Source organism: Panulirus ornatus, chromosome 40 (genome assembly GCF_036320965.1).
Source record: "Panulirus ornatus isolate Po-2019 chromosome 40, ASM3632096v1, whole genome shotgun sequence".
NCBI classification, from domain to species: domain Eukaryota; kingdom Metazoa; phylum Arthropoda; class Malacostraca; order Decapoda; family Palinuridae; genus Panulirus; species Panulirus ornatus.
The window spans coordinates 13006994-13023209 of NC_092263.1; the positions used below are offsets into that span (position 1 = coordinate 13006994).

Sequence of the window (16216 nt, forward strand, 5' to 3'; positions counted from 1 at the left end):
TTGCTGCTTCCCGCATTGGCAAGAACGTGTCCAGAAGAAAGAAATGGCCTCATTCACACACATCCACTCTCTAGCTGTCATGTGTAGTGTATAATACCAGGTACCCAATTTATCTACCAACCCCAAGTGGAGGATGTAAAGTTGGGTTGACTGTGAATCAACAGCCAGAACCATGATTCAAACCTATGTAAGCTCGACTTTGGGCAGCCTGTGAATGTGCCATAGTCGGAAATGCTAATCACATGACAACAATCTGTTAAGCAATGAATACCTAATTACCTTTCAAGGCTCTTATGATAAAACTTGATCCTCACACACAAAGAATAGTGAAGGTAATATATAAATATGAATCCCACTTGCACCTCCACGTAACCAAGAATGATCAATCACTCCCACTCAACAAAACAACATCCATATTAGATATCGCATATGACTGTCACTCCCCACATCACAATCGTAAACACAAAGGCCATAAAATGTCGGTTTCACACATGAAAAAGAAGTCATTTGTATCTCTGCAGAAGTCTTCAATCACTCTTTTAACACCAAACAGATGCTAATTGAGATCACACCCTCCAGTCACCATGAATAGACTAACAACCCTAGAGCAAAATGCCAACCATTCTAGACATTACATACCACACATATGACATTCACTTCCCACATCAATAAAGTCAATGCAAAAGCGAGACTAATTAAGGGTACCAGATCGAGACAAATAAAAGAATCCCTCTGCACCTTCCATAAACAATTCATCCACTCCAATTAAAACTATGCCTCACCAGCCTAGTCTTCCATCCTCTCAAAAGAAAATATAACAAAGCTGCAAACAATAAAAAATAGAGCACCTGAAACAATCATTGGCTGCTTATCATCCAAAAATACTCAAAACTTACATAATGAAACAAAGATCACTCCCCAATATGATAGCACCTCAACATGCTTGGTACTCAATTCTACTCGATTCTTTGCAAGTAGATGATCCTTTCCAGCCAAACTACTCCAAGTAGAAATAAAAAGCCTACCCTTGCCTCACACTTTAGCAACCTCCACTCTCATATCCCCTCACCCCTAGCAAGTGTAACACTGACACAACATACTCAAATGACCCAATAAGCACTAAACAGCTACCCTGTCCCACAAGAGATAGCATTGCTACCCCCAGCTTCAGCCAGGAAAACAAACAAAAAAGGCCACATTTGTTCACTCTCGGTCATGTGTAATGCACCGAAACCACAGCTCCCTATCCATCCAGGCCCCACAGACTCCAAGCATGCAACACTTCCCCTGTTACACTCTAGACATCTCTCATCCCTTCATAGCTACACACACCAACTAAACAAATCCTAGAATCCTTCTTGCCCACATGCAACAACCACAATGAAGATATCAAACCCTGACCACCCTCTCCCAGCACAAAGACACACACTATCACTATATTTTATGATCAATGGTCCCACCTGGTGGACATGGCCAGCTTCCTGAGTGCTGTGAGTTTCAAACTGAGAAAAGGAACTCCTGGAACAGGAAGTATAACATACCACATCACTATACATTATGACTTACAGTCCCACCAAGTAGAAACAGCTGACGTATCATGAAGATATAAATGACCCCTGGGACAGGAAGTTTGGTATGTAAGAACTTATGAAAAGACAAGTGTCAGAACTATTTTGACGTAAGATTTCAGTGACACACTTAATTCACGGAAATCTGTGTAACACAGCATAGCATGTTGAACAGCAATGACTTACCAAAGAAATTTACAAATATTCCACCAAAAAATGCTCCAGAACCTCTGCCAAAGCCATGATGGATCCCCTGCAAAACTCCCTGAGAAGGTGCACGAAGGTGTCCTGGGGTGTTATGGGCAATATATGAGCAGCAGGCAGCCCATACAGCAGCATGGGTTATTCCTGCAACAAAACACCAACTGATTAGTATCATTTGGTAGCCTAATATGTATGTATGTCAACTATTAGCGTGTTACAGGGGAAGAGTGCTACACTCACGTTGCTCCATCTTTTATCTTTCCATATATGTGCACATGATAAAAAAGTATATTACCACTTTTTGTGTGACACTGTATGACACCATGGAAGCAGGATTTTAAGAAATGACCTATGGTCTGGCCTCACACAGGTAGCCCTGCTTTCATGACACTGTAATATATCAACTGCTACTGACATTTCTGTCATATGCCAAGATCTTTGTTATAATGCTTTCATATTTCAATGGAAATAACTGTAAAGTGGGAGTGGGGGGCTAGAAATCCTCCCTTCCCATTTATGATTTTCCAAAAGAAGGAATGGAGAGGTGGGCCAAGTGAGGATATACCCTCTAAGGCACACTCCTCTGTTCTTAACGCTACCTTACTAATGTGGGATAAGGCGAATATGTATGTGTAGGAATTAGAAATAGGGCTGTTCTTAATGATCAGAGGATACTGCCTGTAGGATGTGATAGGACTATGTAGATTACGAGGTATGGATATACTGTGTAGTTAGGAAGGAGTTAAAAATATGCAATATATGAAGAAATAAACATGAAAATGATATATAAAATGTTATTACAAAGATAACAGGCTGAAAACCAATTACAATGGTATGGATATAAGTGTGGCGTGACAGACGAGAGTGTCGTGAAAAAGAACCATGATAGTACAGTTGAAGAAGGGGAAGATGTGGATGAAAAGGTGGACACATTTAATGAGTGAACTGTTAATAGCTAGGGCTGTTTCAAATGAGAATGTCAAGGAATGAATTGTTCAGCCTGAGCATAACAGGTATTTCTTGTGTGATGATGGATATGAAGCTTTACCCACAAACAAGTTATTGTGCATAGTGAAGAGAAAAATAGCTGTAGTAATGCACACAGTTTTGATCAGATCACATTGAAAATATGGTAAGGATAGGTTTGAACAAGCTATGAGGGTTAAAGCATTTGTTCCACCACCAAAATAAAATAAGTGGAAATGATGGTTAATATTCCATGAAAAAAAATAGCATTTTCTTTTAACCACTTATTTCCAATAAAATAGTAACCCGGGGAATTAAACACACGTAAACCTCTGTGCAAAAAGCAAGATGGAATGTTCTACCACACGTTCTGATGCTGTTTACTTTTGACCTACAAATACTGACCTTGAATAAACTCAAATGGTAGGACCCACCAAGGGTTCTTCATCCAAGAGATGTACAGAAAGCGGAGAACATTGCCTGTCAGTCCCACACAGAGCACCTAATAAAACAAGCGAAAATAAACCACATGTATATAATGGATACTGAACTTAATTCTGGTGCAAGTGAATGTATATATAATTATACACACATACATATAAGTTTTGGAAAGAGGGGCAAGTATGAAGTCTGTTGGGGATGAGAGAGCTTGGGAAGTGAGTCAGTTGTTGTTCGCTGATGATACAGCGCTGGTGGCTGATTCATGTGAGAAACTGCAGAAGCTGGTGACTGAGTTTGGTAAAGTGTGTGGAAGAAGAAAGTTAAGAGTAAATGTGAATAAGAGCAAGGTTATTAGGTACAGTAGGGTTGAGGGTCAAGTCAATTGGGAGGTGAGTTTGAATGGAGAAAAACTGGAGGAAGTGAAGTGTTTTAGATATCTGGGAGTGGATCTGGCAGCGGATGGAACCATGGAAGCGGAAGTGGATCATAGGGTGGGGGAGGGGGCGAAAATTCTGGGGGCCCTGAAGAATGTGTGGAAGTCGAGAACATTATCTCGGAAAGCAAAAATGGGTATGTTTGAAGGAATAGTGGTTCCAACAATGTTGTATGGTTGCGAGGCGTGGGCTATGGATAGAGTTGTGCGCAGGAGGATGGATGTGCTGGAAATGAGATGTTTGAGGACAATGTGTGGTGTGAGGTGGTTTGATCGAGTGAGCAACGTAAGGGTAAGAGAGATGTGTGGAAATAAAAAGAGCGTGGTTGAGAGAGCAGAAGAGGGTGTTTTGAAGTGGTTTGGGCACATGGAGAGAATGAGTGAGGAAAGATTGACCAAGAGGATATATGTGTTGGAGGTGGAGGGAACGAGGAGAAGAGGGAGACCAAATTGGAGGTGGAAAGATGGAGTGAAAAAGATTTTGTGTGATCGGGGCCTGAACATGCAGGAGGGTGAAAGGAGGGCAAGGAATAGAGTGAATTGGAGCGATGTGGTATACCGGGGTTGACGTGCTGTCAGTGGATTGAATCAAGGCATGTGAAGCGTCTGGGGTAAACCATGGAAAGCTGTGTAGGTATGTATATTTGCGTGTGTGGACGTATGTATATACATGTGTATGGGGGGGGTTGGGCCATTTCTTTCGTCTGTTTCCTTGCGCTACCTCGCAAACGCGGGAGACAGCGACAAAGTATAAAAAAAAAAAAAAAAAAACATATAATACATGTAAATTACATATGTATCATACAAATAGAAGGGACTCCTGGGGCAGGAAGTAACAGTATATATAAGTATGTATATCTATGTATATATGAATACAGGTATATATAGATCATTATTATTATATACAGTCCTAAGACCCTTTTCTTGGGGCTCCAGCAGCTTCAAAGCTACACTCCACAAAGAAGGGAAATGATGGACTCCTCTACGGCAAGGGCCCTGAAAAGACTGTACATCTTTTCACTCCTTGACTATGATAGTGCCACACCAAATGCAACTTCTCGCTTGCACTGTAACCAATTGTAAGTGGAGTCCAGTAACATCAATACATACCCATTTTCACCTTCCTGCAGTGCTCAAAAAGCCAGTCACATCCACCAGGAGGGATAACAAGTCAAGAAGAGTCTAATGTGTGTCAGTGTGTGCATGTATAGGACATCACATGGGGACAGAACAATATGGCCTCAGGAGAAATACAGGATATGGGAACCAGGTTTTTGCATTGAGTATGTGAGCAATACTTAGAGAGAGAGGGATTTGTTTGTGATATTTATGGATCTGGAAAGGGCATATGATAGGGTTGATAATAATGCTTTGTGGAAGGTGCTACAATTATACACTTGTGCTACAATTATACAGTGTGGGAGGAAAGCTACACATATTGGAAGTGGAGGAAACAAGGAAAAGGGGGATACCATAGAGGAGGTGAACAATGGAGTAAAATAAGCTTTGAGTGTTTAGGACCTGAACATGTAAGAGGGTGTAACGTATGCCTGGAATAAAATCAACTGGAAGGATGTGGTACAGAGGGGGCAATGTTGCTTTGAGTGTTTATGGCCTGAACATGTACAAGGGTGTGAATCTTGCCATAGATAAACTGAATTGGATGGATGTGGTATAAATGGGGAAATGTGTTGTCAATGGGCTGAACCAGGGCACATGAAGCATTCACAGGAAACTATCAATAGGTCTGTGGGGCCTGGCAGTAGATCAGGAGGTTGCACTTTTGGTTCATTATACATAACAGTTAGAGAGTGGGTGTAACTGCTTCAAGCTATTTCTTCATCTGTCCCTGGCGCTACCTTGCTAATGCAAGAAATGGCAAAAAAATATGAAAAAAAATGTTTCTATATGTTTATGAGTGTATGTTTCCTGGTGCTACCTTGCTGATGTGGGAAACAGCAAGGTATAATATAAAAAATTCATACATATTCGCCACTTCCCGCTAAGTATAATATAAAAAAATTCATACATATTCGCCTCTTCCCATATTAGCAAGATAGCGCTAAGAACAGAGGACTGAACTTAAGAGAGAAAAACCTTCACTTGGCCCCCTTCTCTGTTCCTTTTTTGAAAAAGTAAAAACTATGGGGAGGATTTCCAGCCCCCTGCTCCCTCTCCTTTTAGTTGCCTTTTACGACACGCAGGGAATATAAGGGAAGTATTCTTCTCCCCCTATCCCCTGGGATGTATATAAATTCATTACATTTTTTATTATACTTGATCACCGTTTCCCTCGTCAGCGAGGTAGTGCCAAGAAACAAATGAAGAATGGCCTATCCACTCATATACATATATATATATACATAAACACCCATACACGCACATATACATATCAACATATACATATATTCATACACAGACATATATACTATATCTATTTCTTTATTATACTTAATCGTTGTCTCCTGTGTTAGCGAGGTAGCGCAAGGAAACAGATGAGCAATGGCCCAACCCACCCACATACACATGTATATACATATCTGCATACATATATATATACACATGTTCATGCTTGCCTTCATCCCTGGGGATAGGGGAGAAAGAAAACTTCCCATGTATTTCCTGCGTGTTGTAGAAGGTGACTAAAGGGTGGGGGCTGGAAACCATCCCTTCCTTGTATTTCAATTTCTAGAAGGGGCATATATAAAAATAGGTGCATATATTCTATGATGTGGGAGGAAAGTTATTAAATGCAAAGAGGATTTCATCAAAACAGTAAAGCATCTGCGCAAGTAGGTAAAGAGGAGGATGAGAGGTTCCTGGTAAAGGTGGGTCTGTAGCAAGTGTGTGATGTCACTATGGCTATTCAATATGTTAATAGTTAGGGTGGTGAAGCAGGTGAATGCAAATGTCTTGGATATAGGGATAGGTATCCTGTAGTCACTGTCTGCTAATGGCAAAGCACTGGTAGCAGATTTGAGTGAGAAACTGCAAGGAGCTAGCGTCCGAGTCTGGGAAAGTATGCGAAAGGAGAAAGTTATAAGTAAACATGAATAAAAGAAAGATTATTGAAGAGAGACCATTTAGGTGAGATGTGAGTTTGAATTTTGAAAACTTGGAAAAAATAGTGTTTTAATGCCTGGAAGTGGACTGGCAGCAAATAGACCCATGGGAGCTATAGAGTCATACGGTGGGTGAGGGAATGAAGGTTCTGGAAGTATTGAGGAATGTGTGGAAAGACATGTCACTACCTGGGAGGGAGAAGAAGGGCTTGTTTTAAGGTATAGCAGCCCCAACAATGCTGTATGGATGCAAGGTAAGGACTATAAAATAGAATGTACAGATTAGGGTAAATATCTTCAATATAAAATGTTTGAGGACAATATGTGGTGTGAGGAAGGATGGCCAAGGTAAATGGAGTAAAAGAGAGGTATGATAATATGAAAAGTATTGGTGAGAGAGCTGATATGGTTTGGACATAAGGAGAAAATAAGGGAGGAGAGATTGACGAAGATGATATGTGTCCGACTTGGACAAGACAAGGTAGACCAAACAGGAGATGGATGGATGGATTCAATATGGTCTCGAGTGCTTGGGGCCTGAACTTGCAGCAAGTTGTAAGGCATACACAGGATAGAGTGAAATGGAGCAATATGGTATACAGTGGGCAACATGGTATCAATGGCCTGGGGAAACCTCAGAAAAAATCTGGTTGTGGATAGGGGGACCATAGTTTTAGTACATTACACAACAGTTAAGGAATGGATGCAACTTACTGAGGCCCTTTCTTTGTCTGTTCCTGGCACTACCTCTCTATTGCATAAAATGGCTTACAAGTATGAAAGAAAAAAAATTCACATATAAATTCAGAAAGGCAGATACACATACAGATATGCTCAAACATAGTGGGAGACAGGATAAGGGAAAGCAAGATAGTTGAGAGAAGTGCTGAGACAGAGAATGTGAAAGAAGGGGAATTAAAAAGTGACAAAATATCAAGTGCAATAAGACTAAGACTAGACAGATTTAACAGTAAAGAAAGTTATAAATATGAAGATAACATACACAGAAAGTATAATAATGCTTTACCTTAACATGTCCAATCTGAGAGATGAGTCGAAAGCTGAAGAAGTAAGCAAATATTTCAGAGATGTGATTCATGATGCTGGCAATACCAAACACAGTTGGGGTGCCACCATAATCCTGTGAAGAAGGTTCACCACAGGTTTAAGTATTGTTATTATATCATAAATGCACTACCTGCAAATTCTGGCATATCTGTTACAAAACTGCTCATTAGGATACAAAGGTGATAAATCACATAAAGATCAGTAGCTAGTCTCACCTGTAAATGCCAGAAAAGGAAGGCAAATATGAGGCCAATGCCAAAGCCCATCCACCATGCCACAAAGAGGAAAGCACCACAGCGCAGATTATTGAACTCCCTCAAAACCACTATCCATTCTGGCATTTCTTTCATTGTCTGGGCGAAGATCTTGGTCTGAGAGTAATAATGAGAGCATAAGTTGAAGTACAGTTGTCAGCTAATACATATAGTATAGGAGTAGATGCATAGTGTGAGATTCATTACTTGAATTTTCATCATTACTCAAGAAAACTTCAATAATAACATATAAAATCCAAATACACTTAATAAACTGTAAAAGCTAAAGGAGACGCTGTATATTGCTACAGTGCACGTGTGTTGTGCAAATTATCTCCTGTCTCATCCTGCTTAATGATAGACAAATAATCATGAAGCACATCATGTCACTGCATGTCAAGGTGTGCAGTTTACCTTTCTGTAAAGGCCCCTACCCACTCATACTTGGACCAAGTGAGACATCTATGGTAAAATTGCCTACCCTTGGCAATCTTATGATGAGACATCTTCGGTAAATTTGCCTACCCTTGGCAATTCTTAATCTAGAATAATGGGAAATTTAAGGCCAATTCTCTCATCACTCAGAGTGTGTGGATATTCAGTTATTTTCATACCTGATCGCCATTTCCCATGTTAGCGAGATAGCATCAGGATCATCTAATATGCCTTTTTCCACAAACCAGCAATAAAGAATGATGGTCTCCTCCAAGCATTCCCATCCTCTAAGCACTAAACAATCCTTTGCTACAACAACCCCTCTAAAGAACACTGAGCTCTGATCTTTCAACTCAATCATGGTTTTCTTTTCACTCAAATAAAAGCTCTATTAATAGGGTGATCCAGCTCACAGTCCCCCTTTCTGAATTTCTATAAAAATTCTGAAAAACTAAACAAAAGATAATTCAGGCATACAAAGTCCTGTACCGAAATTTCTTCCATTTTTTTTCTTCTTCTGGATCCACTATAAGGCATTATTTAAGGTTATCACTGAAATTAGGGTATCTATTTTTTAAGTTCAAAGACTGGAGCTCATGCTAAGTGAATTTGATACAAAACAGCATAGTGGGCCACAAGATTTTATTTGCGATTTAACACTTGCAGGTAAATAAACTCCTAAGTATATGCAAAACTGTGTGGGCCAGTGTGTTGTACTAAGTAAACCAAATAATAAGACTGGGAATATCTCAGTGGTTAATATTTACAGGACACAATCATCTTGCTTTGATTTATGCAGGTATTAGAGGAGGTCCAACCTGTTGACACAAGAAAAGTTATCTTACTCTGGCCAGTGTCCATACAACCAGTTACCTTCCCCTGGTCTGTATTATCTTCCCCTGGTTTGTACAGGCACTGTATGTGGTTTGACCTGCTAATAAAAAACTAATTATTTTATCCCCCAAAATACAGTTATTTCATCCCAGCCTGTGCAAGAGCTGGAGGTGCTGAGAATTATGCATACTAACAAAATACTGCAGGAAGCTTACCTTAATTGTGCCAATTGCTTCATCAAATTTCTGTCGTTGGGACTTCTGTTCCTGCATGGGAATTTTGGGCTCATTCCAGGGGCGTGGGCCATTATCCACTGGTTCTTTATTTTCCTCCAGGGCAGAGCTTGTCACTGGCTCTGAGTAGTCAAACTGTTAAAGCACGTAAGTAAAAAAAAATGAAAAATTTAAATCAAATGCACCAAATTAACATACAATAGGGATGCTACACCTAACCAGAAGTATATCTAGCCTACTTCATCAACTTTATCTTAATACTGTACGGTACCAAAACTATGACTTGTTAAGAGATACAGTAGTTTGATGAATTATTATCATGTTTATGTAATCTATTATATCTTCAGTGAATTTTAGGCTTGATTCATGCAACATAGGTCAAACATATAATGATACTAATAAAAACATATTCATTAAATAAAACCATAACATATATATTTAGAAAAATAAAGTTAAAGCATAGAAACTCAACTATACAGGGCCCATTCAGCTGTTGCTTTTATTCTAGGCATACATTCATAATTTTTTGAGATAGGAGAAGATAGAGGAGGCAACATACCTAAAATACATTTGCTCACAGTTCCAAAAAATGTAAAAGGCTTAATGCTCACACAGTAAAAGCTCGTACAAGCAATGGCAGCAGCTAGGGAGGGCCATTACTTAGTTCAATGTGCTGTCAATGGAATGAACCAAGGCATGTGAAACATCTGGAGTAAACCATGGAAAGGTCTGTGGGGCCTGGATGCGGATAGGGAGCTGTGGTTTCGATGCAATACACATGGCAGCTAGAGAATGAGTGTCAGCAGATTTGGCCTTTTTTTTTGTCTGTTTCCTGGCACTACCTCACTGACACATGGGTAGTGATGTTGTTTCCTGTGGGGTGGGATGGTGCGTATGTATATGTGTACTGGAAAGGATCACAATTTTGTGTGTGATCAAGTATATTTCTATGAGTCCATGGGGAAAATGAAACACGATAAGTTCCCAATTGCACTTTCGTGTCATAATCACATCACCAGGGGAGATACAAGAAAGAAACATAAGTCAGCTGATATACAACGAAGAGACATCCTAACTACATCTCTTCGTTGTATATCAGCTGACTTTTATTTCTTTCTTGTATCTCCCCTGATGATGTGATTATTACACTAAAGTGCACTTGGGAACTTATCATGTATCATTTTCCCCGTGGAATCATAGGAGTATATGTATATATGTTTATATGAGTAGATGGGTCTTTCTTTGTCTGTTTCCTGGCCCTACCACATTAACGCAGGAAACAGCATTCAAGTATAATTAATAAATAAATATATATATTCATTATCATCATTATGCTTGATCACCGTTTCCCACATTATCAAGGTAGCACCATGAAACTGACAAAGACCCATCCACTCATATACACACATAAATACATACATACATATATACATGTACACAAATACATATGTACACATGTACATATTTGTACTTGCTCGCCTTCATCCATTCCCAGTGCCACCCTCCCCACAGAAAAAAGCATTTCCACCCAATGCATCAGCAAGGTAGCACCATATTTGCCATTTCCTGTCAATGAGGTATGAGGTAGAATCAAGAACAGATGAATGAGCCTTGGAGGGAAAAATCCTCACTTGGCCCCCTTCTCTGTTCCTTCTTTTGGGAAAATAAAACAGAAAATGATTTCCAGCCCCCTGCTCCCACCCCTTTTAGTCGCCTTTTCTGACATGCAGGGTTTACGTGGGAAGTATTCTTTCTCCCTTATCCCCAGGGATATATATATGTATATTTCATTCATTTTATCGTAAATAATTGCTTTCCTGCGTCAACGAGGTAGTGCCATAAAACAGACAAAGAATGGCCCATCCACTCATACATATATATATACATAAACTCCCATATATGCACATATACATACAGAGGCATATACATATATACACATGTACATAGTCATGCTTGCCTTCATCCATTCCTGTCACTACCCCACTCCACAGGAAACAGCATCGCTAACCCCTGCTTCAAAGAGGTAGTGCCGAGAAAACAGACAAAAAAAGACCACACTCGTTCACACTCAGTCTCTAGCTGTCATGTATAATGCACTGAAACCATTGCTTCAGGCCCCACAGACCTTTCCATGGTTTACCCCAGATACTTCACATGCCCTGACCGACAGCATGTTAACCCCCAGTATACCACATCGTTCCAATTCACTCTATTCCTAGCACACCTCTCACCCTCCTATATGTCCAGGCCCCGTTCACTCAAAATCTTTTTCACTCCATCCTCCCACCTCCAATTTGGTTTCCTGCTTCTTGTTCCCTCCACCTCTTACAAATATATCCTCCTTGTCAATCTTTCCTCACTCATTCTTTCCATATGTCAAAACCATTTCAACACACCCTCTTCTGCTCTCTCAACCACACTTTTTCATTACACCAGTTTTTATACTCTCTCTCTCTCTCTCTTATATATTTCATATATATATATATATATATATATATATATATATATATACTGTTCGCCATTTCCCACATTAGCGAGGTAGCGCTAAGAACAGAGGACTGAGCCTATGGGCCATTCTTGTCTGTTTCCTGGAGCTAACTCGCTGATGCGGGAAACAGCAATTATGTATAATAATAATGATAATAATACTACCACTAATAATAATAATGATAACAGAGAGAGAGAGAGAGAGAGAGAGAGAGTACCTATGAGATTAACCAGAATGGCAAGAATAGGGAGAGGGAGAAGGAAGGAGAGAAGGGAAGAGAGAGTATAAAACTGTTATGAATTATATATAGAACATGCATTCAAGAACAAAAAAAATACATAAGGTAAATTGCTTCAGAGCACTGCCTGCATTACAATGGTTATGGGGCAAGTTACATGATAATTAGAATACCTTGAATTGTGAAGCAGTGATGAGAGCACATCCCATGAGAACACTGAAGACGGCAAAACAAATGGTATAGTTCCTCTCCTTTTCATCTGGGGTACAGGGATGGTTAGGAAAAGTTCTGGAGTGGTCTAGTGCTATACCTACAAAGAACATAGCAAGGCCCCAACCCAGGGATCCAAACATTCGTTGCCGACCATAGTGGTCTGCCTCTTCACCCAAGTAGGTCAGGACCTGCAAATATCATCTTGGTATAATATCAAATCATTACTGAAAGTGATGCTCTTTATCCCAATAAATGTAGAAAGGACCAAAGATTTTATGTGACTTTGCGTGAGTCTCACATAGAATTTCCATCAAACAGAAAAATTACTCTTCAATGAATAATAGTTACCCTTTATTGGGTAAAAGCATCCAATTCAATTCACCTTTACTGCCTTTCCACCTTTACTTACCGCAGAATCAGCTAAGGTGATGGCAGGGCAACTGAAGAACTCCCCGAGAATGACAACCAGCAGCAGCAGAAAGAAGACCTTCTGAACATCTGCAGATCTGAAGACAATACTGGAGAAGGGTGGAGACAGCCAGTCCTCTTCTGCACCCTTGAAGTCCTTAAAATTGACCTAGAAGAAACAAGGGCAATGTCGACTATGTCTCATACAAGAGTTGGAGAGATAAAAAATGGCAACACATAATGAGAAAGCAAGCATGGTACTTCCTACTTTCATCGTTTCCATATATTTCCAAAATTTCAGTATTTTGTTTAGATTAAGAACTTAAGATTGTGCTTTTCCATACTTCTGTAAGGTACTTGTATACTTCAGTTTAAGTAAACTATTACTGTTCCATGTGAACTTCATCTTCCATGACTTACTGCACAATTAGTGTCCTATTCAATAAGTATTTGCATGAACTATAAAGAAATACAGTTGCAAGGAATGGGTGCATTTGCTGGTGTACAGTGAAGGGCTCTTGGATTAAGTGATGCACCACTCAAAAGAATGCAATTTAAGTGTCCCCTGTAGAATGGAGTCCACTAGGGTTGTCTAAAGTATGGGTTAATGCACAGGTATTCTAAGCAGGAGGGCAAGTATACTGGCATTCCAGATAGTATGTTAGCATATACTCATGCTCCAGGTAGTATGGCAGAGTGCTGATGTACTGAAGTACACTGGCATTCAAGATAGTATGGTGGTGTATACTGATGCTCCAGGTAGTATGGTGGAGTATAATGGTGTACTAGACAGTGTGGTGAACAATGATATACCGTACTACATGGCCTTTAAGCCACACACGAACACCTTACTCCATCCAAGAGACTTACTTCAGAAGTGATACATGTAAGTATAGTCAGTTCCCAGATGACAGTGAAGGACAAGAGCAACATGATCATGTCTAAGGCTTTTACAAAATGTCTAATGCCATGGAAACTCAAAAGGGAATGATCCTTTGTTCAATTTAACAGACTGGAAGGGGTTAATTACAGAACCAGTATTGTTGAAGTAAGATGCAAACTATCATGGCAATGTCTGCATGAAAAAAAAACAAAAACACAATATTCACTTGAGTCATGAGATAAAATGTTTGACTTTACTGTTCTGTACATTTAATAAGTTCTCTGCCCCTTATAAACCAGACATGGGGTTCTCACACATAACCTTAAATCAGCTTAAGGATTTGCCAAAAAATATACTGATATACTAGATGATACAGTGGTAGATAATGGAATGCATTTAGTTCGGTGGAATATTCTTGAGGTCAGGACAATATGGTAAAAATACACTTCCTCAGAGTGGATGCACTGAAAGAGGTACAGAAAAACAGGTAACATGACAATGCTATATCAATATGCACAGGGGCATGAAGCTGTTAGGATAGGGGCTACTATTGGTGCAGATGCAGGAGGAGAAGGGACAGGAGTTCTGTGATTTTGCTTTAGGAAGGGAGAAGTCATTGACAATGTCCTGAGGAGCTACTGCACGGGGAAGGATGCACTGCTGAGGTCCTGTACTGTTGCTGCTGGAGACAGGAGACATTGCTGAGGACCCATGGTGCTGTTCCACATGGGATGAGGTCTGGATAAGGTCACAAGGTGGCTTGAAATGCATTCAGTTGGAATGGTATGCTGTGATGTCCATAGTCAAAGTGATGATAATGACCATGGTGGCAGTCCACGGCTTAAAAGTACTGCTGGGTGGCATCAAGTCCTTCATGCCTTCTGGGCTGTGCTCAAGTGAATTACGATTGTATCCCAACTGATGACGACTAACAGGGCAGCAGTTCATGTCTTATAAGGCCATCAGTCTGCACACGACACCCTCAGGTTTTGTACTCAGCATCAAGGTCACTCACGCCATCTAAGATGTGTACAAGTGAACTACATTTGTAAACATCAGTGTTGCCACCATGTGGGGAGCCCTACATGATCTAGACTACTGGCAAGGAGGGCTGTGGGGTGGTGTGGGAAGTGTCAGTGACTGCAGGCAAGAAGGGCTTTGGAGGGTCACAAGGAGTGTATTACTATAATATACAATACTAGTATTCTAGACTATATGTGAGACAGGTTGTCTACACTGTACACTAGAGAAAATCAAAATATAGAAAATAACTTACTGTATAATGAACAACATGGGGCGACTTGCCAATGATGTGGTCAGGTGGCAGTGGAGTGTCCCTCTTCCTCCTCCAATGAGACAAGGTCATGCTGCTCGGCCAGTCTTCCATCTGACTGAAGAACTCCTCATCAAGCTTCTCCTGAGGTGCCTGTTTTAGGGACCTCTTGTGAAACATATGAGGCAGCACAGGTAACTCTGGCTCTGGCTGCAAATCCTTATTATCTGCATGATCTGGCCACTCTAAGTAACTGTCAGCGATGAAGGGGGCCCCAACCACGCTGCGCTTGCTGATGGACGAAGTCTAAGAAGACAGAAGATGTACTATAAGTGGTTATGTGTGTTGCTTACAGAATTTTCATATCTACTGTACTTATTACAATTAAAAAATTAAAAGCAAGAACTATACAGATTTTCATGTATTTTCTCTACACATATAGAACATGTGACGAGCTACAGAGCAACAAACATGTGACAGACAAACAATCAATGCTTGTTAAAGTTTAGCATGCATTAAAGTAAACTGAAAAACCTTCAAAGTGCAAAAAACACACCACAAACATAATAAAGCATCATATGTTTCACAATAACGCAGATCTTACATGCAACAAAGTAAACAAACTACGATATATTCATAATAATAATGGCATGCAGAAGGTGAGACATGGCCATATGAGAAAAGGTAGTGTGTGGTGGAATAGCAAAGTAATTGTGAAACAGAAACGGGTAAACATATATATGGTATGTACAGGGAAAGCATGGAAGTGGCTGAGAGGAAGGCAAGAGAAACCAAAAAGTGTTAAAGAAACCTGTATTAGAGCTGAAATAAAGAATAAATAAGGTCTTGAGAGAAAGTAACAATGACCTTAAACAGAATAATAAAAAGGGAGGTAGATGGGAATATGGTTAACAGGCAAAGATGTGAAAATATATAGTGAGTACTTTGAAGTAGTGCTCGAGGTGTTGGATGAATGGAAAGTGGATGCACTGTGTTGATGATGAAACAGCATTCGTAGGGTGGAAATCATAGAACAGCATATTAAAATGTGGGGTGTTGGTGAAATCATTGCACCACATGAAATGTGATGAAGGGGCTGGACTGGACAGGACTGCAGTCAAGTTTCTCGAGAAAGGCTGTAACGGCATGATTGTTTAGTAAAGGTGTCTGATATATATAATATATATATATATATATATATATATATATATATAT

General features: G+C 40.0%; 2 protein-coding genes across 6 annotated transcripts in view; one reads left to right on the plus strand and one right to left on the minus strand.

Annotated features, from left to right (window-relative positions):
• LOC139761431 (BRISC and BRCA1-A complex member 1-like) overlaps positions 1 to 15407 on the plus strand; it is a 38771-nt gene extending 23364 nt beyond the window's left edge. For all 3 annotated transcript variants that reach the window (XR_011715514.1, XR_011715513.1, XM_071685608.1), the window contains one exon: positions 12852 to 15407. The gene's annotated coding sequence lies outside the window, so the exon portion shown is untranslated. The remainder of the gene's footprint in view (positions 1 to 12851) is intronic.
• The window catches only part of jef (major facilitator superfamily domain-containing protein 6 jef), a 32737-nt gene that overhangs the window by 8927 nt on the left and 7594 nt on the right, over positions 1 to 16216 (minus strand). For all 3 annotated transcript variants that reach the window (XM_071685602.1, XM_071685604.1, XM_071685603.1), the window contains exons 3-10: positions 15005 to 15307; positions 12847 to 13014; positions 12398 to 12625; positions 9481 to 9633; positions 7958 to 8113; positions 7702 to 7815; positions 3144 to 3240; positions 1755 to 1916 (exon numbers count right to left, since the gene is read on the minus strand). In XM_071685602.1, coding sequence (XP_071541703.1) covers positions 1755 to 1916; positions 3144 to 3240; positions 7702 to 7815; positions 7958 to 8113; positions 9481 to 9633; positions 12398 to 12625; positions 12847 to 13014; positions 15005 to 15307 — 1381 coding nt within the window. The remainder of the gene's footprint in view (positions 1 to 1754; positions 1917 to 3143; positions 3241 to 7701; positions 7816 to 7957; positions 8114 to 9480; positions 9634 to 12397; positions 12626 to 12846; positions 13015 to 15004; positions 15308 to 16216) is intronic.